We start from the raw sequence: 27,646 nt of genomic DNA, 5'->3' as shown, positions 1-27,646 counted from the left end.
TCTCAGCATGCAAGTTAGAGGAGGGGAGGGATAGCTCAGTGGTTTGAGCATTGGCCTGCTAACCCCAGAGTTGTGAGTTCAATCCTTGAGGGGGCCACTTAGGGATCTGGGGCAAAATCAGTACTTGGTCCTGCTAGTGAAGGCAGGGGGCTGTACTCGACCTTTCAGGGTCCCTTCCAGTTCTATGAGATAGGTATATCTCCATATATTATATAAATAGGGTGTGGCCTAATAAGCCTGGCATTTCTACACCATTCGGCTGCACTTTTTCCAGTCCTTATACACCCTTGGATTCAGTGGGCCAAAATCAGAGGTGATGTGCCCAGGGACTTTATTCAGTATCAGAATGTTACAACTAAAGTTGTACCTTTTTACTCACACACATACACACAGAACCCACACACATCAGTGTGCCATCATCTGAGAATGCCCTAGGCAATGGTTTAGTTAAATGAACCAAATGATCTGGACAATTACCACTGCATTTATTTATTTTTTTATAAAATGCTTTTGCAGGGAAATTTCATTAGAAACTGTAGCTACAAAAATATAAAACAAGTATAAAACAATGTATATTTTTACATATATTACTTGTAAGCCACATAAAATACAAGTTATTTACAGGTACAAATATTTCAACAGTGCAAATGCTTTTTCTTTGATTGCCAGCATTGACTGAGCAGTGGGGGGGGGGGGGGGAGGGGACACAAAAAACTATGTACAATTCTGATTGATTGTTCAGGGATTTTTACCTGAAGAATCAGTTAGTCTCAGAGATTGCCCAGAATCTATTATGTAGAACAACTTTGTGTCCTCTGAGGAAAGTATTACACATTTGTAAGATGTGTTTCACAAATGACTGGCTAGATGTAATAGCAACACTTTCCTTCCTGCTGTTTAGCAGACATCACTGAGTAGAATTTCTGAACTATAAGAGTTTCTGGTAAGCTGAGTAAATCAGTCATTTTACTTGAATGCCAGCAAGTTATTTATTAAGCCTTCTAGCCCAATGTCAGCGGGGGGCCAGCTGGATTGGTAAACATCACAAGAATTGAAGACAGACAATGCAACTTCTCTTTGATGTATTCTGGTAATTTCTCATTGTCTCCATACCTAGCAAGTGGAGGAAGTTACACAAGTAAGTAGTAGAAGCAATTTCTATGCCCAGAATATCCATATATGATTTCAGCAGATTAAGATACTAAAGAGTAAAGACATGTTCAAATTTGGGTGCCTAAAGTTAGGAATCTATGGATCCTTAATGTCAGGAGTTGTGGGTGCTCAGCCTCTCTGAAGTCAAGTCACTTACTGATTTGTCTAAATATGTATTTGGATGTCTTGAGCACCTAAAGTGAATTTGTCTAATTTTTTTTACTTGCAGAATTGTTGTGTTCAGGATTGTATAGATTATATAACAACTTGATTAAAAACAAGAGAAAAGTTGAGCAGCTAACTGCAAATCTAGTATCCAAATGGATATCTTATTGTACACTCAATTGTGTGAAATTCCCAATTTTATTAATTGAACAGCAATAAAACTTATTTGCCATAGTCACTTGAGACTCAAAATAGAACATCTACTGTGTTCAAAGGTCATCTACTGTTTGGGCTGAGGTCATCAGGTCTATACACTTGATGTAGCTTAGCTATTTACTAGGGCATTCCCTCAACTTGTAAATTGTGGACATGTTTTCAGAAAAATTGATATAGTTCTTTTCATTAAGGCTTCCTCTAGTCACCGAGCAAGCAATATAAATAAAATAATCTCATACTGAAGAGATATGGACAGAACCCATTCCCATCTTATCCAGGGCTGATCGAGGATAAATTTTACTATGTGCTTTGCTATTCCTACACTTATTTGATTGCCAAAACACATACGAAGTTACACATATCTGGGTTCTGGGGTTGTTGTTTTTTAATGCTATAACACTAGTAAAGTTTTTATCTACATGCTATGGACATACTACTACACATATAGACCATTTGGGTTTCCATATGATGAAATTATAGTAAAGAGATGGTTTTAATTTCCATAACGTGCTAATCAAAGTAAACATTTGTAGGAGTTAAAAAATAGTAACTGTGAAAGGTCAACATTAGATATCAACTGCAAAGTTTATTTTGTATTTCCATTTAGTTTGAATGTAATGTATGTGCTTATAGAATTAAGACTCACCTAGTTGTTTGGCCATTTGGAGATGTGTAAGTGATAGAAGAGACACCTGCTTGTGCTACCAACTGGGATCCATCATTGAACTGAACCCACACTGCTCCACTAGTCAACTGACAAGAGATGGGTCCAAAGTTATTACAGCTTGAAAATTTCAAATAATTAAAGTTGCATACAGAACTATCTATTTTAAGAAGTTTATGGTAAAATTTTCAAAAATGCCAAAGTCACCTAGGAGCCCAAGCCTCATTGTCTTTCAAAGGGATTTTTAGGCAGATTTGAAAAATAGGACTCTGGCACTTGTGGAAATTTTACTCTTAAGTTTAGTAGCACGATTTAGCTAAGAATTGTGCAATAAAATTTGTACAAAAACTAATACAAGGTTAGTTTATATGGCTATTGGTTCTACAGTATGTGGTATAATTAGACAAATTACTACACAAATTTACAGACTCATTTAGGACCAGAAGCAGGTCATAAATTCATGTCTGGATTATGCTGTTTTGTAAACTTCAACTTTTTTCCCCCTTATCTGGCACAAAGACCATAAAGAAACCACATATCCAACAATGCATAGAAAATTCCCTCCTAATTCCTCCTCCAAAATAGTACCCAACTAATGACAAGTACAAAAGTGACCAATAGCCCTTTAGTTTAACTCATAGTTGACTCATCCACTTGTTGGAGAGTTATGTTAATTCTCTCTTCATGTAGATGTTATAACAGAAAGACTCTTCTAGAGTGGTATATACAGAATGACCTCTCCAACAGGTGGATGAGTCAACTAATACTAACCTTTTAGAGTTATATCTCTCCACTAGTTCTGGTCTTTTCCATCGTCTCAAATAGATAGTTAATCTGAACTTCAATAAGTAGTACTGGTTAGCTGAACTACTCCACTCAGGTCTTCTCTCAAGGCTAGTTCCCAATTTCCTCATTCATATTGAGCCTCCCCCCTCCATCATCTTATTGCCCTATCCTGTACTTTCCAACCACTTCAAAAAGTGACCAAAACTGCAGTTTAATGAAACTTACTGTGTACTCCCTGCTTGCAAGTGAAGCCTAAATACATTTTCAAAATTAATCATTTCTTCTAGTTAAAAAAAAAAACATAATTAAAGTCCAAAAAACCTGGACTTGTCTACTTTATCAGCAAGTCACTACTCACCTGAGAAGCCCAACCAACATTTTTCACAAATACAGATTTTAAAAGCTGGGCTGAATTTGGACTACACTCCTTTTGCTGATTGGAGGAGCAGGTTGTTTCAGGAATGGTAGTGGTGAACACAGAGCCTTCATAGGATATCTAAAAATAGAACATAGAAATACACAACACTGTTGTCCTTACTAATGATGAGACCATGATCACTTAGTTTTAGCAATAAAAACCTTAGATGTTTATGCTCCTTTATTCCTGGTTAAAATATTTAGTCTCCTATGTAAGTCATCTGACCACTTTAATTACTCTACAGCATGCATGGATTACAAACCAACAATTGATACTTTTCACTATATTTTTCATCCTCTGAACTAAAGGACTGGTAACAGGACCTCTTTTATACTATGCAAGTACTTTGAGAGAACAGATTCCCCCTTCTACTTAAGCCTATTTCCCCTTAACTAGAGTCTCCGACTGTCACAACTGCAGTGATTCTCTACTTCATAAACAGAAGAGAGTGTATCAAATTGTGCTCTACTGCGGTTAGGTACTGCATGACATGTCTTTCAGATTCCTACAAAACCTAGACAAAAGAAATGAATTGAATATCAAGTTACAATTTCTTTGCTTGTCAATTTGTGTCATAAAACATTTTAATCTAACCATATTTGTAATCAAATCTGGTAGGTACACAAGTTAAATCCATAAAAATTTACCTTTGTATTTGAATGTAATTATTGTGTATTTGAATTCTAACTAGACAGCAATCCTCAAGTCTACATACTTGTTTACTTACAGAAGGTTTTATGCTGGGAACATGACAAGGAGTAGAGCTCACAGCTATATTTCTATCCACTGAGGTAGCATCTCTCGCTGCGCAGTTTACATCCACTAAAGTAGAGGGAGGTGCCAAAGCCTTCGGAGATTCAGTGTTGCCTGGCTTCCTGGAAATTAAAAATAGCACAAGAATAAAGGTCTTCGTGAATCTTCTTACTGGGGATAATTGCATGAAGTGCAGCGGACTTAATCAGGAAACCTGGCTTCTCTTAATTGCAATTGAACGTGTGGCTTCAGACAAGTTACTTAACCTCTGTTGCTCTACTGTCCTATCTGTAAAATTGGGCTGTATTTATGAAGCACTTTATAGCACCATTCATTGAATAACTGCAGATTTCATATGTGTTTGCTATCTTTTGATCTAGATTTCTTTAACTCACCTGCATGCAGTCTAATTGTATTTTATACCAATGAAGGAGAGTCTATTAATCCAGAGATATTTAAATGTTTACATACCTAGTTTTGCTACATTTTAAAATAAACTTTTACCTTCCAACAATTATTGGAAAAAAGGGAACACTTTCACTTCTCTTTTCTTCTTCCAAAACAGCAGCTTCCAATGCAAGACAAATACGCTGTCCCTAGTTTTGTGAAGAGAAAAAAAAAAAGGTTATATTGAGAACATGAAAGTGCTATATAAATATCTGTAACATGGACTATCTAATGTGACGAGTGTGCCTGGTGTTTGCAACAGCCTTGCTAAGGCTTACTGGTACAGAGGAAATTAGTTTTGACAAGGCTGCAGCATTTCTGCTGTTAGCAGTATAGAGAGCAGCTCCTAGACACACTGCTGTGCCTTTAGGGGGAGCTCAACTCATTCTCCTTTAGCTCAAAGAGCTCACTCCCATGCACCTACTCCTGGAGACTTTCATAAATAACCAACCCTCCACACAAATGGACTTTACTAAAATAAGACAAGAGATCTACATTACACACTTCACCTCTCTACAAAGGAAAAAGGATCGTAAGCTGTCTAAAATCCTTCCTGCCACATGGGGCCACAACAGGGGTACCCCTAACTCACCCAGCAATATCGTCAATTTATCCAGCTACACACTCAACCCAGCAGAAGAGTCTGTCCTATCTCGGGGACTCTCCTTTTGCCCCAGCACCCCCACGAACATGATACAGTTCTGTGGTGATCTGGAAGCCCACTTTCGCCGCCTCCGACTCAAAGAATACTTTCATGATAACACTGAACAGCACACTGATACACAGATACCCTCCCACCAACAACACAGGAAGAAGAACTCCACATGGACTCCTCCTGAGGGTCGAAATGACAGTCTGGACCTATACATAGAATGCTTCCGCCGACGTGCACAGGCAGAAATTGTGGAAAAACAACATCGCTTGCCTCATAACCTAAGTCGTGCAGAACGCAATGCCATCCACAGCCTCAGAAACCACCCTGACATTATCATCAAAGAGGCTGATAAAGGAGGTGCTGTTGTCATCATGAACAGGTCTGACTACCAGAAGGAGGCTGCCAGACAACTCTCCAATACCAAATTCTACAGGCCGCTTTCCTCAGATCCCACTGAGGAATACACCAAGAAACTGCACCATCTACTCAGGACACTCCCTACACTAACACAGGAACAAATCAACATACCCTTAGAGCCCCGACCGGGGTTATTCTATCTACTACCTAAGATCCACAAACCTGGAAATCCTGGACGCCCCATCATCTCGGGCATTGGCACTCTCACTGAAGGACTGTCTGGATATGTGGACTCCCTACTCAGACCCTACGCCACCAGCACTCCCAGCTATCTCCGTGACACCACAGATTTCCTGAGAAAACTACAATGCATTGGTGACCTCCCAGAAAACACCATCCTAGCCACCATGGATGCAGAGGCTCTCTACACAAACATCCCACATACAGATGGAATACAAGCTGTCAGGAACAGTATCCCTGATGATGACACAGCACAACTTATTGCTGAGCTCTGTGACTTTATCCTCACGCACAATTATTTCAAATTTGGTGACAATATATACCTCCAGACCAGTGGCACCGCTATGGGCACCCGCATGGCCCCACAATATGCCAACATTTTTATGGCTGACCTGGAACAGCGCTTCCTCAGCTCTCGTCCACTCATGCCCCTTCTCTACCTACGCTATATTGATGACATCTTCATCATCTGGACCCATGGGAAGGAGACCCTGGAAGAATTCCACCATGCTTTCAACAGCTTCCACCCCACCATCAACCTCAGCCTGGACCAATCTACACGGGAGGTCCACTTCCTGGACACCACCGTACAAATAAGCGATGGCCACATTAACACCACCCTATACCGAAAACCCACCGACCGCTACGCCTACCTTCATGCCTCCAGCTTCCACCCCGGTCACACCACACGATCCATCGTCTACAGCCAAGCACTGAGGTACAATCGCATCTGCTCCAACCCCTCAGACAGAGACCAACACCTACAAGATCTTCACCAAGCATTCTCAAAACTACGATACCCACACAAGGAAATAAAGAAACAAATCAACAGAGCCAGACGTGTACCCAGAAGCCTCCTGCTACAAGACAGGCCCAGAAGAGAAACCAACAGAACTCCACTGGCCATCACCTACAGTCCTCAGCTTAAACCTCTCCAACGCATCATCAGTGATCTACAACCCATCCTGGACAATGATCCCTCACTTTCACAGGCCTTGGGAGGCAGGCCAGTCCTCGCCCACAGACAACCTGCCAACCTCAAGCATATTCTCACCAGCAACCACGCACCGCACCATAACAACTCTAACTCAGGAACCAACCCATGCAACAAACCTCGATGCCAACTCTGCCCACATATCTACACCAGCAACACCATCACTGGACCTAACCAGATCAGCTACAACATCACCGGCTCATTCACCTGCACGTCCACCAATGTTATATATGCCATCATATGCCAGCAATGCCCCTCTGCTATGTACATTGGCCAAACTGGATAGTCACTACACAAGAGGATAAATGGACACAAGTCAGATGTCAGGAATGGCAATATACAAAAACCTGTAGGAGAACACTTCAACCTCCCTGGCCACACAATAGCAGATGTAAAGGTAGCCATCTTACAGCAAAAAAACTTCAGGACCAGACTCCAAAGAGAAACTGCTGAGCTCCAGTTCATTTGCAAATTTGACACCATCAGATCAGGATTAAACAAAGACTGTGAATGGCTATCCAACTACAGAAACAGTTTCTCCTCCCTTGGTGTTCACACCTCAACTGCTAGCAGAGCACCTCACCCTCCCTGATTGAACTAACCTCGTTATCTCCACACTGATATATACCTGCCTCTGGAGATTTCCATTACTTGCATCTGAAGAAGTGAGGTTCTTACCCACGAAAGCTTATGCTCCCAGTACTTCTGTTAGTCTCAAAGGTGCCACAGGACCCTCTGTTGCTTTTTACAGATTCAGACTAACACGGCTACCCCTCTGATACTTGAAGACCATTAGAATTCTATTGACTTCAATGGACTTTGGATCACACTCTATAGGGGTACTGAAAATGTGCCCCTATAGGGCAAGATCTAAAGTCCATACCACCCCCCTCTTTCCCTTCTCACGGGCCAAGGTAGGAGACAGAAGCAGGATCCCAGTGTAGGAAGCTCACAGTAAAATGAGGGTAGGGAGTGGAAATGCACACAGTGGGTGTGTGGCTTGGTTTCTTATTCCCGAGCCCAGAGAGAGGTGGTGTGATTATTCCTGTGACTGCTTATTGGGAGACATAGGGCCTGAAAGGTTGGTTGGTAAATGGGTATTCCACTAAGGGCAGATTTGCGGCATTTTTTGCTTAAAAATGATCTTTCACATATCTGCAAGGCTGCTTTGCAGAAAAAGCAACAGAGGCTCTTTTCACAATTATCTTTAATTTACACTGAAAGTTAACTAATCACATATAGGGATAGCATTACTTTATAAAGTCTGATTGCATTTTAAAAAGTCGTAACATTAAAGAGAAAAAGTAGGCACCAAAAGGATAGAAGATAGTCCTGGAGCCAACCTCGGTGAAAAAGGCTGCAAGTTTAGAGGCGGGCACTTTGCACTCAGAGGTGCCTATACAATAAATATTTACCTCATTTGCATGATCCATATATATTTGTATTTCCTTCTTCAGGCCAATTTCACTTTCTTCTTTCAAAGTGTAGGATTTCCCAGATTTTTCAATCACTCGAGTAATACCTGCTGTCTTGTGTATTTTTGCCCCTATAAAAACAAAGTCTAATAATTTTTTTCTCTAAAATATCAAAAGTTATTAAGTACAGCAAATTACTGCTGCTACATTCTTCAAAAATTGTCAAGAAATAATATATGTAAGACTTGTTGCAAAGAGAAACATATCCATTCCTTTAACTCACTCCAAGATGAACTCTAAACCTAGGAGAAATCAAAAAGCAACTTAAATAGGTCAACTATAATGTTAACATATATTAATGTATTAGTGTATATTCAGTATCAGATATAGTTCCTGTGCAAATGCCATGCATTTAAAAACACAACAATAACCAAGTATACATACATGAGATCCAGCCCAGGATTTCATAGCCCATCACTTCACCTTTAAATTACTACTTAAATATTTATGTTAAGACAGTGTTTCTCAACCAAGGGTACATGTACCCCTGGGGGTACTCAAAGTTCTTCCAGGAGGTACGTCAATTCATCTAGATATTTGCCTAGTTTCACAACAGACTACATGGAAAGCACTAGCAAAGTCAGTACAAACTAAAATTTCATACAATGACTTGTTTATACTTCTGTATATACTATAGCAGTATTTCTCTACCTTGGGTTATAATATATTTTATAATTATATGGGAATAATGAGAAAGTGAGCAATTTTTCAGGAATAATATGCTGTGACACGTGTGTTTTTAGGTCTGATTTTGTAAGCAAGTAGTTTTTAAATGAGGTGAAATTTGGGGCACAAGACAATTCAGCCTACTGAAAGGGGTACAGTAGTCTGGCAAGGTTGAGAACCACTGTGTTAAGATATTCCAACTCAAGACATTAAAATAATGAAATCAAGTATTAGAGGATAGTGGTCTTGTGTTACAACTGTTGAAACAAAAATGAAGAATGTATTCATTATTTGTCTTACTCAATAAAATGAAAGGGGCCACTTAAATACAACAAAACACAAGAGCTTGTTCTGCAGAACAGGCACTTCTCAGCAGTGCTACTGAAAAGTGGACTTCCCTGAATACTGATCTATTTGTGTTCCTTCACAATCTTTAAGAAAAAAGTAACTACTACTATTGCTTTGGAAGGGCTAAGATCGACTTCATTGTATTTGAATGCAGCTATGCTATTTACACCAGAAAAGAATTTGGCCTGAAAGTTTTTCTTTATTTGTAAGTCATTTAGAGACATGGTTGGATTCCTTGCTCTTGAGGTTTCTACTAAAAATGCCACAATTTTTTCTAGATAATGACAGGGAAAATCTAAGAGCAAGCACACTATTCACCCATCTAAAATGAGAAACAATCACAGGTAGGGAGAAAGATGATCCACAAAGAGAGTGACAGTAGTTTAATACCACTCTTGTGGTGTGTACTCAAAACACTCGATAATTGAATCTGCTAGGAGATAGTGGGTATTGTAACTTAACAGTATTTAAATGGCTTGTGTGCTAGGGTGAAGAACAATTGACAAAATATTAAAATATATACGGTACTTTAAAACATTCTAATACTCTTTCCTTTTTAAACTTGGAAGCGTTCACAATTTGTTCTTAGGCAAAAAAACTTTCAATAAAGCTTGAAGTTACACATGGTTTCTGTTTGATCACCAGGATTTCAGTACAATTTTGCTAACAAGGTTTAATCATTGCAGTAAAAAGCTAAAGATATTGTCCATATGAATACATACCATCATAAAAACAAACTTCAACATCTGCAATAGGTGAATTCTCCATCAACATGCACTTAGCATATCTTGTATAGAAGGTAACTTTTGGTGTTTTGGATCTTACCAACTGTACAAATTTGGCTGCATACTGGTACTTTTTCCAGTACTTTTCTAAAAGAAGAAGATTTAAAACTCTTTTAATTGATTAATTCAGAAGGAAAATATATACGTATTTATAAATTATAATGAATTATTTTTAATTTGTGAGATCTGTCACTGTCTAGCTATTACTAACTGAAAATGGGGAAAGTCAACTTTCAAGAACTTACCTGGTAGTATTTTACAGAGCTATTTAAGTATTTTACCCTAACATTTTTTTTTTTTTTTTTAAGTTAGGCCAGTACAGGACATTCATATCCATGTGAAATATATTGTTTCTGTAGATTCATATATTACTATCATTCAAAGCCTATGCTAGTGATTTCTTTAAGTTAGGAAGCGATGGACACATTTTATGAATATTTTCAAGATGGTTTTGGTAAAGTCAGTGAAAGATCTTTAAAGCAAAAAGTAGGCTGCTGTACTAACCAGTGAAATACATTACTCGATTGTTATATATGGAGAAATACTGTGTTAAATGCTTTAATAATCACTCAGGCTCACACTATGGCCACAAAGAAGTAGAGGTTAGGTTGCCGGCTTTGAAGATTATTTGGAAACCCTTCCCTCAAGTTTAAGTAGTCTGAATACCAGACTCCAAAAAGACTAAAAAAGCTTCAATCTTACCCATCCCCATATGGTGTAATGTAGACAAATAAGTGATTCCTTATAAGGAAGTCATTAAATGAAGACCAGTACCCTACCTCACAGCATTATGAAGTCTCATTACATTTCCAAGGAGAAAAAAGTAGTCAGTTTCAATTAGAGCTCTAGTTTTTGTCTTGCTCCTAAATGAATAGGCATTTTCTCCATTGTATTCAACAAAGTATTTAAAAGCTAGTACTCATTACAACCATGCACAAAGTTTTTTAAAAACCACACTTTTAATCTACTTAAAAAAAAGAAAAAAATTACACTACCTGGCAAGTTGTCAAAGTTGTATAGAACAACATCTTCAGGAGGAGAGGGAGGACCATCATCAAGAAGGAAGCCTCTTCCTTCATTTGGATGATAAACTGTGATCTAACAAAAGCCCCCAAAAATCTTACAGTTATATTGCTATACAGTATATCACAATATTCCTTATCTGAAAGCTGTGTATGGAAGTTACACAATGCAAGGCTTAACTACCGTATTCCTCTGTCTAAGCAATTTTAATTTACTTTGGCAGGTTTCAGCTAAAAGTTTAGCCAGTTTTATATCTAAAACCAAAATCAGAGGTCTCTATTTTCTTTAAAAACAGAAACGAATCAGTCTGCTACTCGCATTTCAAAGGCTGCACTACCCAAGAAGAAAATATCTGCAGTTTTGCACCTTGATGCAAAATATTCAACTGCTATCTAAAGGATAAAAAGTGTTCTAAACAAACTGATACTCAAATTAAGGTTAATATAGCTAAAGGCTATTGCTTTTATTTGTGATATACTGAACAGTTTAATACTATAGTCACTTGATATTTATAATAAATGGAAATGATCATTTCAAGTTAAATTACTACTCACCACACTTCCATCACAAGATATTCTGAGAACTTCTTTCACAAGCTCTTGGGAATGGAGTTCTTTCAGAAACTCCATACACACTTCTCCTGCATCTAAAATACTCACCTAAAACACACACGAAATAAAAGCCAGGTTAAAATTTAATTTCTTGCTCAAATGACACTATACATTTTTCCCCCACAAATGTTTCAGAAAAGTATTTATTTCCTCCCACTCCATGTTTATGGCAAATTCATAATAAAAATGAACAATGTTATTACAAAGATCAAGCAGCTGATTTTGTGCTCCCTGAAGTAACTTGTACAGGTAATGCTATTACTTAGGACAATTCTAATGCTTGTTCAGCATGAACAAAGAGTTTTATAGCCAAGTGTGTGGCTTCCTGAAGTGACCAATCAGAAATTAGGAGGTAGACCAGCCCTAATACCTTTTCAAATACTAGGGTAAGGGAGGAGAATGAACAGATGGAGGATGAAGGGGGGGAAAAGCAGTAAGAGAAACAAAGGAACAAAGACAAGAATGAGAAAAAATAAGAAATTGGATAAGCAGGGACTGAACGAACTTTATTTTTAGAGATGAAGAGAAAAAAGAAAGCAATGAGGAAAAGAGATCAAGAGTGTTTGGGAGAGGGAGCAAGACTATTATCTTCAATTCCAATTAAGATACATAGCTTAAAAGGAAATGTTCATGTTTTATATTGCTACCACATGCACACTATTTTAATTTGGTCACATTAACATTCAAAACAAGACCTGTAAAGTTAAAGTGTGCATTTTTCAAATACTTAGAAAAACATGTCTATTTTTAATATATCTAGTTTGTGTCCGGCTGTAGTTTTCTTTTACTTGTAAACTCAGAAAGAGAGACTACACTAACATTTGTGCCAAAAATCAGTAATGGCATTAGATTATATGAAGACTGAAGTTTACCATACTAATGAAGACTGAGATTTACTATGCCATACTAATCTTTGATTTCTTTTAATATACATCTTAGAAAGCATGTGAGCACACCTGTTTTACTGAGCAATTGCATAAAAGAAAAGGATCTTCATTTTCACTATACTTAATCCATAAATATATATTTTTATAATTTCAAAAAACAAAACATACCACTGCATTTTTTGTTTTTTGTCTGATTGATTTTAGCCTGTGAGCATTCAGAGGAGATACAATACTTCGCAGTGTAGGTTTCTGATGTCCTAATAGTTCTTTGCCCCTGATTTTTCCTTGTTCTGAAGTTGGATAGAGACCAAATGCAGTTGCTGGTTGAGCTTTGTCAGATTTACATTGAAGTCCAGAGGTATATTTCTTTGTACTGATCTCATTTATAGAATGTGCAGTGTCAATGGGGGCACTGGGATTTTTTTTATCTTTTAAGCCATTCCAGGCATTTCTTGATGTTTCTTGCTGCACACCTAGATGGTATCGGAAACCTCCATTTGTGTTATCAGTATTGATGTGATCCAGAGGCTCTCTCAGCTGAGCTGAAAAATAGCATAAGTGTGTTCAGGTTAGAGGTTTAAGAAATTCATTACTTTGGAAGATTTTTCTCAGTTCTTAAGGGGCAAGAGGAAGTGGGATAGAAAAGAAGGAACTATTTCATGGTCTTTAAAAAAAATTCAAAGTAACTAAAATTAAAAAAATAAAACTAAGTAACTGAAGAAGAAAGGTTGGTTAGCCCTCAATATTGAGTAACATTTCTAGGCTGTGAGATCTGTGTGTCATTTTAGTTTATTCCAAAATAAAATGACTCTCAAATTTGAAAGATATGTATTGAACTCCAATACAATTTAAAATAAATTCCACTATGTGACTAATGTGTCAATCACTGCCTTTTAAATATAGTGGGTGCAGAGTACCTTAACTGAAACAGCATTTCTGAATAATTTGTTTCCAAATTATTCCACTACTAGTACACTTCTAAATATTTATTTAATTTAAAACAGGAATCAAACTTGATCTCCCTCGGTGGCAAGAAATATTGTTAATTTACCACTCAGGTAACGTATGTAGTACTATTAAAAGGACTAGCGAGTTTTACTGAAATTACAATATAGCAAACTCTTGATAGAATAAAAACCACTTCTCAAATGCATTTTAAGAAGTGTTTTCTATTTTAGCTATAAACTAGACAGAAATAGAATATTTGAATATGCTACTGCCATAAATAAAAAATAACAATATTTACAATATTCTGCTTTTTTTGTGTCATATGTCAGCAAAAGGGTAGATTAGACATTTAGATTACACTGGTAGGTGTGAATAGTTATGCTATATTTTCCCACCTTCAACTAGGGGAACAGATTGCTTTTATATTTGATTTGGCCATGACTGTTACTTTATATTTGATTAAATGAGGCCAATATTTAATTGGCTTCATCTCTCTCCTTCACCCAAACAATGAATGCATCCTTTCTGCCATGGGATAGAAGCAATGCAAAAAGAATAAAAGAGTTGAGGAGAGAGAGCGAGCAGAGATAGCTAGGTTATATGAGGAATAGGGTAATTCCAAGTATACATCATATGGTTACAATTCCCCCAGGGGAAAGGGAGTCTGGCAATATCAAACAAAGACAAATCAGTGGTTTTGTGTTATTTAAACCTCTTGGTTAAATTACATCTTTATTATGTACAGTTTGCATATATGATGTAATATAATGCATGGCAAAGAACTCCTCCTTCCCTTCTGTGTCTTTTGTATTTCTCTCCACCCTCCCTTCTGCAGCTCTAATCATCATCTGTCTTTCTTACTATACACTCATACACAAAACATTTGTATGTTATTCAAAGAATGACATCTCAGTATCTTCAAAATAGTGAAGTTAGGGTAAAAATATTCAAAAGCACCAGAGTCCAATTTTCAAAAGTGACAGGCATTCAGGAACTTAAATCCCATTGGAAAAAGTCAGTGGGACTTAAGTGCTTTTGAAAATTTTACCTTCACACTTCAAATCATCATTTAAATAGGCACAGAGTTGTTCTGCTTCTGGTCAGCACTGAACAATGAGGAAGGACTATAAAATTCTGTACTATAATCTTCCTGTTGGTACTAGTTTTTATTAGTAAAATAAATGATAAAAAAAATCAGAAAGTTAATGATGGTAGCCAAAGGAGAGGATGACCTCATTTCAGAGTGCTATACAATTTGACTATCAAGCTTCACTTATGATACTGCAGGCCGCTATTCTTGTACTATTTACTATCCTCTTAGTTCATAATGTGTTTATCTGCACAGAAAAACATTTAAATATTGAAGGGACACATCATAATAATTCGTTATTTTAAGTACCCTCCCAGGTTTCCTCCAGGAAGCCAGACTGCGCCCTCCCCCTCCCCCGCCCATGGAAGCAAACACTATTTAATGCCCAATTTCTTTTGTAGTATTAGCAGTACATCCCATTGTACTGGATTATTTCATGACACATAATTAGATTTGTCCTTTTGTCACAAATAAGGAAATATAAATTTATAAGACAAGTAAGTAATTACATGCCTGGGGCAAGTAACAACATTTCTTTAGTTTGTATAGGTCATGCAAACTTGACAATTAAAAAAAACAACATTCTGTAAATTCATACCGTTTGTCTGTATGCTTCCAAGCCACTGCTGCATTGTTTCAGTCTGGGACTTCTGTTCTAATAAACCAATACTGGGCTTCATTGGACAGAGATAATTTGAGCTAAACACACAAATATTTGTAAGTGTTTCCATAACAATAAACATGAATATTTATTGGCTATTGAGCCTAAAGCTAAATAAATTTGTACAAAGGGGCTCTTTTACTGAATGAGTAGTACAGCTTTTGTGAAATAAAAGTGACATCCATAAACAAGATTATACTGTATGTTTGTATAACTTAAAAGTAATGCTATTCCAGATGCAGAGAAAGTAACAGAATATGTTTGCAGGGGCTAAGAGAATCATGTAGAACTTTGGAGACTCCAGATAACATGGGACAGGTGCACCAGGCAAATATAGCAAAAAGGAAATATTATTTCCATGAATATAGTCTAAAATAGATATATTGGTTTATAGTTATACTATTAGTTAATTGAAGTTTGACAAATTCAAGCCAGCCAGGGCTCCCATCAATTAGGATCTGGAACTTGCACATGCAGAGGACAATGGCTACTGGTGAAGCATTGCATTTGGGGCTTTCTTCCCCCACCCCTCTGCAGCCCTCAGACAGCTATACTGGCAGAAGCCACATCCTCCTCCTACTTGGCATCTAAGCCCCGCTTGCAGAGACTTTCAGCAGTCACGACTTGCTCCTCCCCTCATGATGGGACCCTGCAGTTTTCACCAGGGACATATAGGAGGGGAACTCATTTTTGAAACACTAATAGAAAATGCATTTGTGATGACTGAAATTTAAATATATATTTTTTCTACTATAGCTTATTCCATAACATTATGCATTTAACAAGATAGATAGTTCTTCTAGATTTTCATCTTAAAACTGCCAATTCTAAATCAGACAGATTCTTACTGTGTTTGGTCTTTCACAGGTGGAGATGTGTGCTTTTCAAAAGAACCAGAACTACAGGAAGTCTTATCCTTAAATATAGGGGGAATATCACCATAGCTGTTTACAGGTGAAAATCTTTCTGTATTTTCCATCACTCCTACTCTGGTCGTTGAAAGCAGTTCTATGGAATGGCATCTCTCCACAGTGTTTGATATTCCTTGAATCTGACTGCGAGATGCGCCAGACCTATCAGAAGAATGGGCCCTCCGAAGATAACGTGAATGTGGCCTCTCTTCAGTAAGTTGCATTGTTCTTCCCCTACCACTTATGCCAGTTTCTTTTCCCTGAATTCCCCAATGATTATAAGAACTGCTTCCATCCACAGATGAAATGTCACTGGAATTCTTATTTTTAGGAAATACAGTCATTTTATTTGGGAGTGGCTGACCAACCAAGAGCTTTTTCTTTTCCTTCAAGCAACCACTTACACTGACACTGGAAGAGCCAGTAAAGGCTGTAGAGATTGTGGCATTTCCACTGTCCATTGAATCCTCCACGGTTCCTGAATCTTTACTTCGTGCCGAGTTATATCTGGACATAAAAGGATGATCCAGTACAGATGAAAGACTTAAACGATCTGCTGGGTTTTTACGAAGTAACCGGTGTACAAGGTCTTGAGCTTCCCCTGACAAACAAGTTGGCATTTCATAATCTGCTAATACTACTTTATTCAATGTGTTCTTGACTGTGTCAGTGTCAAAAGGTGGTTTCCCAATAAGAAGAGTATAGAACATACACCCCAAAGACCACACATCAGATTCAAGTCCATGTGCACTCCGTGTGGCTATTTCTGGAGAAATGTAATTAGGAGTTCCACACATTGTGTAATGCTTTTCATGAGGCATTTTCAATTGCGTTGCTAGTCCAAAATCAGCAATCTTGATGTTCATATTACTGGTGAGTAGAAGGTTAGAAAGGGTGAGGTCCCGATGTAATATTCCATGAGAATGAAGATACAACATCCCTGTGATAATCTGATGCATAAAGTGTCGCGCTGTTAGAACACAAAATATAAAATCTGGTTTTAGTAGAATATTTGAAACAGTAAGTATCAAAACATGACTTTTTAAGTATCTTCTTATCTGCCCCAATCTGACCCATTTATTAGGATCAAATTACTACTAAAAATGTGTAATGTAACTATCATTATATTAAAGAGATTAGAGGAGAGATTATTTGCTGTTACCATACTGCTTAGCTGCCTCACCAAGACTGTGTGTTTCTAAGGCAAATCCATGAAACACGGAAATGGCGCTTGTAATCCAGTAATCAAATCTATTTCTTTGCCACTGTGCAAAACCACACTGAATCAAGAACTTGAGTACAAATTGAAAATATTTAAAACTGGCCCTAGATGCTTTGACAACTTGTTAACATGGGATTTTATTTTTGAACACCCTAGAACAGTGGCTTTTAAACTGTGGTCCGCAGACCGCTGGGGGTCTACAGGCTACATCTAATGGGTCTGCAAAAGGTTGTTGTTACCAGAGAAGGGTGGTTTTCAGCCTGTGGTCCATGGGGCTCCGCAGACTAAGTCTAAAATTTCCAAACGGGTCAAACAACTCCATTTGCAAATGTTTAGGGGTCCGCAAATAAAAAAAGGTTGAAAAAAAAAATCACTGCCCTAGAAGTTAGTATATAAAGCAGATTCCTAGAACCAATTTGTTTTGTGTGATGTATAGGTTATATATACACAAGAGACCAGGTATTTGGACACAGTGTAACAGATCACTAACAAGCTGGCACAGAAGTCAACAATGTTGAAAACACAAATAATTTTGAGCAGTCCCTTCTCCCACTAAACTAATTTAAAAGTTACAATTAGAAACTGTTTTCCCTACCACAACAGGTAAAGCAATCATGCAACAGAGAAGAGCAAGAGCGTAGTCTAGAACAAGAGGGTAAATGCCTTAAGGCTTCACACAGACTGAAATAGTGTCCTGTACCATTGCTTCAGGATTATGGCTATGGCAGGAAGCACTGTTTGATGAGGCAAATGACCATTAACCCCTCTTCCATCCCATACACATTACAACATAAACATAACTTTTCTTCTCATTTCCTTTCAATTACCAATCCTTATTACAGCTCAAGGAATTCACCCTTCCTAATTGTGTACATGATGCACACTTGGCAAAGTGCCTGAAGCACATAGGAAAAAAAAGTTACAAGTTATTCTAAAATACAGTAAAGTCACCTCTACAAGGCAGCCTTCTGTCCTGAAACCACTCAGAGGTATTCCCAAGTGTACTGTGTACAAGTCAGCTTCATCATTAGACCATCTCTAAATTCAGTCAATATGACTCTACATGACAACATAAAAGCAGGATCTTATTCAACAAATCCTTATGACTTAGTGAGAATAATAAGTTTGTACCACCCTCAATGCCTGTGTTGGCTCTGCACTGCCAACAACTAGAAGAGGAATTATATTCACTTGTATTTCGTTAACGAATTGTGTACAAGTTCCAATCAGTTGCACCTGTGCAATCCCACTGGAGACAGTGGTGTTACCTTCAGAATAGAACTGCATTTTAAATTTGGTAGTCATCCCTAGGGATGTACTGTATTCTTCAGTGCTTCTGCCTCCCAGCTGGAGTGCAATTAAAGACATATTGGTTGGAAAGCAACACCAACTACCATCTTTCAAATTGCAGAAGCTAGTCTACTGGCCAACTCCCTTATTCCCCTCCCCCACCTGCTCCCAATATATTCAGTCTCTTTTTCTACTCTTTAGGAGTTTGGAGAGGGCAAAGACCTTAAGAAAACTTTGGAGAGAGCGGAGTGAATTGTACTGGTAAAAGTCACCATTCCACAAAAAAGACTACTTTGTATCTAGCAGACAGTATTTTTTAAATAACTTTTCCCAAATTGGTTAAAGCATGCCGCTTTGCAGCTTCCTGTTCTATCACTTAATTCTGACTCCTGAGTCTGTTATGGGGATGATATCTATAAGGGATGATGCAAAGCTTTAACAGGTGAAGGACAATGAATTGCACTTACAGGTATTTTGGTGCTTTAAACAAAAAAAAAAAATCCCCTAACGTACAGAAATATCTGTCCTGAACCACTATTCAAGAGACCAACAAAAATCAGTTGTTTGACGTGTATATCTACTTGACAAGGAACAAATATTTGCACTGTAAAAATTATAAACAAAAGAAATAGTATTTTTCAGTTCACCTCATACAAGTACTGTAAGGCAAGCTCTATCGTGAAAGTGTAACTTACAGATATATATATTTTTTGTTACATAACTGCACTCAAAAACAACATGTAAAACTGTATAGTCCACTCAGTCCTACTTCTTGTTCAGCCAATCGTTAAGACAAACAAGTTTGTTTACATTTACGGGAGATACTGCTGCCTGCTTCTTATTTACAATGTCACCTGAAAGTGAAAATAGGCATCCGCATGGCACTTTTGTAGCTGGCGTTGCAAGGTATTTATGATATGCTAAACATTCGTATGCCCCTTCATGCTTCAGCCACCATTCCAGAGGACATACTTCCATGCTGATGATGCTCGTTAAAAAAATAATGCTTTAATTAAATTTGTAACTCAACTCCTTGGGGGAGAATTGTATGTTTCCCGTTCTGTTTTACCCACATTCTGCCATATATTTCGTGTTCTGGCAGTCTCAGATGATGACCCAGCACATGTTCGTTTTAAGAACATTTACAGCAGACTTGACAAAACGCAAAGAAGATACCAATGTGAGTTTTTTAAAAAATAGCTACAGCCTTCGACCCAAGGTTTAAGAATCTGAAGTGCCATCCAAAATCTGAGGGGGGAACGAGGTGTGGAGCATGCTTTCAGAAGTCTTAAAAGAGCAACACTCAGATGCGGAAACTACATAACCCGAACCATCAAAAAAGAAAATCAACCTTCTGCTGGTGACATCTGACTCAGATGTTGAAAATGAACATGCGTCGGTCTGCTCTGCTTTAGATTGTTATCAAGCAGAATCCATCATCAGGGTGGTTGAAGCATGAAGGGACATATGAATCTTTAACACATCTGGCACATAAATATCTTGCGATGCCGGCTACAACCATGCCATGCAATTTCAGGTGACATTGTAAACAAGAAGCGGGCAGCATTATCTCCTTCAAATTGCAACCAAACTAATATGTCTGAGGGATTGTCTGAAGTAGCACTGAGTGGACTTGTGGGCTATAAGGTTTTACATTGTTTTATTTTTGAGTGCAGTTTCTTTTTCGTACATAATTATACATTTGTAAGTTCAACTTTATCACAAAAGAGATTGCATTACAATACTTGTATTAGGTGAACTGAAAAATACTATTTCTTTTGTTTTTTTACAGTGCAAATATTTGTAATAAAAAAATATAAAGTGAGAACTGTACATGTATTCTGTGTTGTAATTGAAATCAATATATTTGAAAAATGTAGAAAACACCCAAAAATATTTAAATAAATGGGGTTTTTTTTTTAAATCGCGCAACAGATTTTTTTAATCACGCAACAGGCCTAGTTTCTGTTGTATGGAAATGCAACTCAGATGTAATACCAGAGGCGCAAATCTGTGGAGTAAGAATGTGCCAATTTTACATAGTCATATTTCAGACTAGAACTGTAATTTAACAAAGGTTACACCTTAATGTTAAAAGGGAAGATCTACCTCGGCATCACTGAAGACCAGTTTTTAATATTTGATTTCTAGTAGCACACGGACTTATAAGGAGGGATGCAAGAAACTGGTTTCCCAGAGAAAAACATGGAATTTTCATTTTTACAAACAAACAATCTTCAGTTTTTACATTTTGTGAAAAAATAAAAATATATTAACTATTAACTTAATTTTGCTGGAAGTACCAATGTCACTTATTCAATGCACACAACCTCCCGCTCTTGTGACTGATTTTTTAATTTAAAATTACAATGGAACCCCTTTTTATCCGATCTAATTGGGACCAGGGGTAGAATGGATAATCAGGAGAATTGGGATAATCAGGAGAATTGGCAAAGAGCTTTCCACCCCTTATTTTGAGATGCGGTGGGGGGTGCTCGGGCAGTCGGCCCCACGCAGCTGGTGGTTGGTTAACATGGAGATCCAAATAATGGAGGCTTGGATTAACAGGGTTCTACTGTATATCAATAAAACATTGTGTTCTACTGATAACTATATATATAGTGGCTAAGGAAACTAAAGTTCAGCATTTCATTTTAATCACAGAAAAACATGGATTTTTATGGGGTTTTTTTTTAAATCAGAGAATTTTAGATTTTTTAATCACAGAAAACTAGGATCCCTGCTTATAGGTCATAATTGTTGTTATTCTATTATGCAATTGTAGCAAAGTCTTTCAAGTACTACTAGATTTAGAACTACATAGAATTGCTCCAAGGGAAAGCAATAATAGTGAAACATTTTTAAAAGGGACCTTTATCAAAATTAAATGCCTGTTTAATGATAAAAAAATACTAACTAAAAATGTCACTATATGAAAGAATCCAACCCACTTTCTTCTTCAGAAAAAGGCTTCATTCTGTTCTTTAGATATCTGCTCATTTCTCCATTGTGACACATCTCTAGTATCAGGTACACGTAGTTGCTATCTTCAAAATAATTATAAAGCTAGAACATAAAACCAGAATAAAAACAGTTAGAATACTTTTACAATGAAGAGAGCAGAATTTTAAGGTAGTGTACAAAGTGTAAGGTTATTCTTACCTCAAGTATAGAAGGATGTTTTAATTGACAATGTATCTTTACCTCATTTTGAACTCTCTGTACCATTCCAGCTTTGTGCATGGCCTTTTTGTCTATCTGAAAAGGGACCAGAGAAGTAGTTTCAAGACACATTTTAAGATAAATCCCACAATTCAAGTATCAGAGGGGTAGCCGTGTTAGTCTGAATCTGTAAAAAGCAACAGAGGGTCCTGTGGCACCTTTAAGACTAACAGAAGTATTGCGAGCATAAGCTTTCGTGGGTAAGAACCTCACTTCTTCAGATGCAAGGGACCACAGGACCCACAATTCAGTCAATGTTGTGAATGCTACCATCAGACTCTACTTGTGTTGACTATATATTGCATAGTACAAGTTCTTTTGTAACCCTACAAATACCCAAGTTCTTTCTACATTTAACTTTTTTTAAATCAGTCTATCTGCACTTTGAGTTTAAATCACAATATTGTGCACTTAATACCTTGTTCTTAGTAGTAAACACACAGAGATTTGGAATAATATTTGATTATTAAACAAGCAGTTATGCATGCAAATCTAGAAGAACTGAAAAAAAGGAGACACTAATAAAACAGATAAGAAATATTTAGGCATATTTAATGTGGTAAAATGGAATATTTATAAGCAATATGTAGTCAATTTCAATGAAACCTGAAAATATAATCTTGTGAAGACAAACCTATACAGCATGTATTAATTCTAGCAAAAGTTTGTTAATATGAAGATGTAAAGTTTATAAAATACAAACTGATATTTTGATAAACTATAAGCCAGCCTTCCAAGACAATCAAGATTAACCAGCCCAGGCACAAAACCTGTTTACCCACAATTACCACAAAGAGGATAATAATGAAAAATCTAATGATTTTTCTTTTTTAGCAGATTAAAGTACATTTCTTGTCCACGGGTCAGTAGAATTTTGCAAGCCTACTATAAATTCAGGTCCTAATCCTGCAAACTACTCTGCATGAGCTGAACCCCCTGCACTCATTTGGAACCTCACTGACGTCAGGATCAGGCTCTTAGAACATAAATTCTGAGGCAGGAACTGTGGGCCAGATCCTCAGATTATAAATTATCCTCCTGTAAATTATCATAGCTCCGTTGAAATCCATAATTTACACAGGCTGAGGATAAACCCCATCTTTTATGTGTTTCTACTGCACTTGGCATGAAGAAGACCCAATCAGATTGGGATGTCTGGGCATCACCATACACACACACACACATTATATATATATATATAAAATCAACTTTGCAATATGCAATTCAATCACTAGCTCTTAGCCACAAAATCTAATGCAAAGCATTAGATATGCAACCAAAAGCAAAGTTGGGCAAGGGAGGAGAAGATACCAGCAGTGAGAGGCAATATTCTCTCAGCAGTATGCATAGCTATAGTAGGACAGGAATGTGCTGAGGTGACTCTTCCACCAGTGGTTGCACCTGTGCAAGGCACATTGGCACACATGCATTCTCCCGCCCTGTATGGGGCAGTAGTAACACTTACCATTTTGATGGCCACTTCCAGGCCAGTTTTTAGGGATATTGCCCTGTAGACCCCGGCGAAGGAGCCCTTCCCCAGAAGGTTCCCCACCTTGAAATCCTGAGAGAGAGAGAGAGACCACCACAGTTAGTCTTCCATCACTGTGCAGGGTGCCCCTCATCCAGGGGTGCTGGAACAATTTTTATAGTGGGGGTGCTGAAAGCCATTCAATCAAACTGTAAACCATGTATATGATGGAAACCACTTCAAGCCAGGGGGTGCTGCAGCACACACACACCGGCACCCCTAGTTCCAACACCTACGCCCTCTTCCCGGCCGGGGGGAGGAGGGAACGGGCGCCAGGAGCGTACCTGGATAGAGCACTCTCCGGCCCGGCTGCGAGACATACCGGCAGAGGCAACGCGGCTGGGCGTGGGGGCCAGAAGGAGACTCAGCAGCCACTCCGGCATCTTCCCCGGAGCTTGCACTCTAACACAGTGGCCAGAGGGGAGCATTAACCGCGCCGCCGGAGCCGGGCAGCCTTCCCGCCGGCTCTCCCGCGCCTGGGGGAGTTGAAGGGGGAACAACGGCCGCCAGCTCCCGCTGCCATAGCAGCGGCGGCAGAGTCACTTCCCGTCGTCCTGCCATCCTAAGCGGTCGCAAAGAGATGCTCCCCGCCCCGTCACAGCCCCCGCACGGAAGACTCGCTTCCCTTTGGGGCTGCTCCGCCCCTCAAGCGGGCACTAGGGGCCCTGAGCACCAGTGTCTACTAGGATCCCGTGGGACAATTGAAGCGAGATGGCAACAGATGTGCACGGCAGGGAGAAAGCGAAAGGGGCCCACTCACACTCCGAGGGCTGTGGCCAAGCTGTTTGCTCCGCTAAGTTCCCTTGTAAACGGTGACGCACAGAAGCCTTCCCTGTCCCTGCAGTACGTAGGGAGACCAACCTGGAGCTCTGCAACCACCCTCCAGCGAGAACAACCTCTTGTCAGCTAGGGACGCTCAGCGATGGCACACGGACAACACCCTGTACCCTAAAGGGCTGAGCCCAACTCCAACAGCTGGAAATAGTGTAGGCGGATCCCAACCACCTTTTCACTTCCTAGGGGGTCTAACCTAACAATTTTGTTAGTCTCTAAGGTGCCACAAGTACTCCTGTTTTTCTTTTAACCTAACAATGTCCCTTCATCACCACAGTTGATCGGGATACAACACAATTAAAGGGACGATCTTGCTAACTAGTCCCCTGGCTCAGTGTTACTCTCAGGGCAGACAAGCCTTAGTATAAAATATTTATCTCTTCCGTGTACTTCCTGTCACTTGTATGTGAACAATGAGGTAGTATTAGTATTGAGTGGGATGTATGGTATTATGGAGAACCCATCGCTAGCAAGAGAAGACTGTCACCAGACAATGGCCCACCTGTTCAGGCTGAGAATTTCTATGGGAAAGTATTTGTTATAGTCTCTGGCCCTAATCTGCAATGTACTTCTAATCGACCTCGAGCTTCCAACACGACGACTCTCCAGTCCAGACAAAACTCCGATTGACCACAACCAGAATCATATACATGTTCTGTCTCCTGAGTCATGACATGAGTAGTAGTACAGACTGGTAGCAGAGTAACTTCAAAATACGCCAAAATCTTGGTCTTTGCCTTCTCCTTGATGTACCAAAGAAGGCCAGAGACCGCAGCGACAGGTGCTTCTGAAACGCATGCAGTTAACAGTGGAGTAACAAGTGTCTGCTGCACTGCAGCCAGCTGGCCACCGGGCTTGCGGTCATTGGGAGACAGAAGCTGCAGGATTCATGCGGGGTCTGGACAGCAGAGCAATCAAGCGAACACGCCCAGAGGCAGTAGAAACCATCTGCCTGGTAGTGTGGTCTGAGATCAGGTTGCACCAGAAATACTAGGCTTGGGGAGAGAGCGGGGGTCCCCTAGGAGCAAACGGTGCTATTGAATTCACACTTGCCACCTGCCAGGGTTCAGGCTGCCAGGAGGTGGTGGGCACGACCGGGGGAAAGGCCACCCTATCCGTGTCCTCCTCCCCAGTCGCGCTTACTGCGCCGGGGCGCCCCCTGGGAAGCCTTAGGCCCTGAGCCAGCACAACACAGCCGGGGGAGGAATTCACTCCCCTCGCGGGGGATGGGAAAGGCACCACCCCAGCAGGTAGCAGGAGGGGGCGGGGCTGCTGCTCCAAGCTTCCCGTCCCGGAGGAATTGGTCGAGTCCTGCCCCTGTCCACTCAGGAGAATGGTGGGGTCTCGGCCCCACCCCCACGCGGGGGATGGTCGGGTCCGCACCTCTATCTTCTCGCCGATGCAGGTCGCCATGGTTCCGGCTGCTCCTCCCGCGTCCTCTCTATGATTTCCCCTCCGAAGCGCGGCTGCGGCGCCCCATTATGGCCGCGTCCTCAGCCCGCCGTGCCCCAGGCCGCTCCTGTCCCGCTCCAGGGCCCGGCGGGAACCTCCCTTCCTCCACACTACCATTTTGAAAAATCGCGCCGTTAACCCTCCTAGAGCGAGGCTGCGGCTGACGCAATCACGCTCCCTCGGACGCGCCAGTAGCGCCATGTTGCAGGAAGAGATGGCGCATGCGCAGTTGGCTGATTACTCATGCCGAAATAAACAAATGTATGATTGCTGCGCATGTGCGAAATGGAACGCAGACCCATCCCGGGGCGGCCTGGCCCCATCTGCAGGCTGCTGCTGGAAATGCAGCGAAGAACGTTTAATTGGATGCAGCCACACTCCCGAGTTTGTAAGGGCTCCTTCCATGCATTATTATTAGAGGCTGGTGTACTTGACCTGGTAAAAAGAAGAACAGGAGGACTTGTGGCACCTTAGAGACTAACAAATTTATTAGAGCATAAGCTTTCGTGGACTACAGCCCACTTCTTCGGATGCATCTGAAACTTGACCTGGTAAGTTTAGATTCTGAGTCATTCAGATCCGAATCTGAACTCTCCCAAAGTTGGGGAGTAGGAGAAGGAATTCATATCCTTGATTACGGTGTGGACCTTTCCCTAATAACAAAGGACAAATTATTATTACTCACTCATTAGTAATTACTACTGCAGGCTGGTCCCCGACTGTGGAATGAACTTCTCAAAGGAACTAAGAAGTATTCCGAACCCAGTAGTGCCTCTCTCACAAATTAATCGTGAGTCCTGGGCTTTTGGAGCCTGCAGGGACCGCTCTCCCAATGACTGAAAAGCTCATATATATTCCCACAGCTTTAGAGCTGCCCAGGATGTAGCAACAGGAGCAACCTGTGAATGTCGAAGGAACAGGAGCTGAAACAGCCACTGACCCTGAGCAGCAGCCCGTAGTGTCCCTGCTCTTGGAAGAGTATCGGCCAGGTCCCGACTCTCGGTCAGGTTTTGAGAAGTGCAAGCCCCGGGACTAGGGGTTTGGGAAGTACAATCCCGAAGCAACTGGGGGGAAGTTTCATGGAGTGTTGCTTCTTGCAAAGGCTAAACTAATCCCATATTGTTTTCACTGTGATATCACTTATATGAGTGGTTGATATCTGTTGTTGAATAGAAATACTCATAAATCATTTTTGGAATATTATAGTTACTTTCAACACTTACTTTTTGTAATATTTAATTGAAGGAGATTAGACTGCTCCCTAAGGCTGCTGTTACTGATTAGCAACAGAGGGTCCTGTGGCACCTTTGAGACTAACAGAAGTACTGGGAGCATAAGCTTTCGTGGGTAAGAACCTCACTTCTTCAGACTTGCATTTGAAGAAGTGAGGTTCTTACCCACGAAAGCTTATGCTCCCAGTACTTCTGTTAGTCTCAAAGGTGCCACAGGACCCTCTGTTGCTTTTTACAGATTCAGACTAACACGGCTACCCCTCTGATACGTTACTGATTAGGTGCACGTTAGTTAACATCGATACTTTGTGAATATGACATCTGGTCTTTGCTCATATGTACAGTAATGACAGAACATATTTCACTTTTCCTGTTGCTTGTAATACCTACTTTTCTCTAAAATCCCCTCTCCTGACATATTCCTTTGCACCCTGTTCAGCTACATTCAGAAAACAGAGTTAATGTAAAGTTTGTTAATATGTATATGTGTACCTCATCAATCCTAAAAAGTGTTATAAATTCTATATGCAAGTGGATCATGATGCATTAATTAGGTCAGTAGTTCTCAAACTATTTATTATCCAGCCCTTCTTTTATCAGGGGAAATAAACTAG

General features: G+C 39.6%; 1 protein-coding gene across 4 annotated transcripts; it reads right to left on the bottom strand.

The window, feature by feature from the left end:
* Positions 1–466: 466 nt before the first annotated feature.
* PLK4 (polo like kinase 4) lies at positions 467–25,926 on the bottom strand. Of its 4 annotated transcripts, none has more exons than XM_024110366.3 (16): positions 25,732–25,926; positions 23,452–23,547; positions 21,927–22,022; positions 21,716–21,830; positions 16,190–17,222; positions 15,279–15,379; positions 12,811–13,184; positions 11,699–11,803; positions 11,117–11,219; positions 10,059–10,208; positions 8,263–8,393; positions 4,659–4,750; positions 4,129–4,276; positions 3,342–3,479; positions 2,180–2,286; positions 467–1,113 (listed from the first exon to the last, which is right to left on the bottom strand). In XM_024110366.3, exons 1-16 carry the CDS (start codon positions 25,759–25,761, stop codon positions 1,002–1,004), a joined length of 2,931 nt encoding a protein of 976 aa, XP_023966134.1. In that variant the 5' UTR covers positions 25,762–25,926; the 3' UTR covers positions 467–1,001. The 4 variants fall into 4 exon arrangements, with proteins under 4 accessions (XP_023966134.1, XP_042715982.1, XP_005282822.1 ...); XM_042860048.2 differs by lacking the exon at positions 25,732–25,926 and adding an exon at positions 24,851–25,426; XM_005282765.5 differs by lacking the exon at positions 25,732–25,926 and adding an exon at positions 23,799–24,234.
* Positions 25,927–27,646: the final 1,720 nt, after the last annotated feature.

The sequence above is a fragment of the Chrysemys picta genome, chromosome 5, assembly GCF_011386835.1.
Source record: "Chrysemys picta bellii isolate R12L10 chromosome 5, ASM1138683v2, whole genome shotgun sequence".
In the NCBI taxonomy this organism is placed as follows: domain Eukaryota; kingdom Metazoa; phylum Chordata; order Testudines; family Emydidae; genus Chrysemys; species Chrysemys picta.
Note: the sequence above shows the minus strand (reverse complement) of the source record. Positions and strands in the feature narration are given on the sequence as shown.

What these genes read in the sequence shown, in the direction of transcription:
- PLK4 (XM_005282765.5), bottom strand. Translation starts at nt 23,942, where the DNA reads ATGCTCCCCTCTGGCCACTGTGTTAGAGTGCAAGCTCCGGGGAAGATG. An exon ending in TGAAGTTTGTTTTTATGATG is followed by an intron (nt 8,394 to 10,058) that starts GTATGTATTCAT and finishes TTGTTTTTATAG; the next exon opens with GGGCAAAAATACACAAGACA. An exon ending in ATATGGATCATGCAAATGAG is followed by an intron (nt 4,751 to 8,262) that starts GTAAATATTTAT and finishes TCACAAAACTAG; the next exon opens with GGACAGCGTATTTGTCTTGC.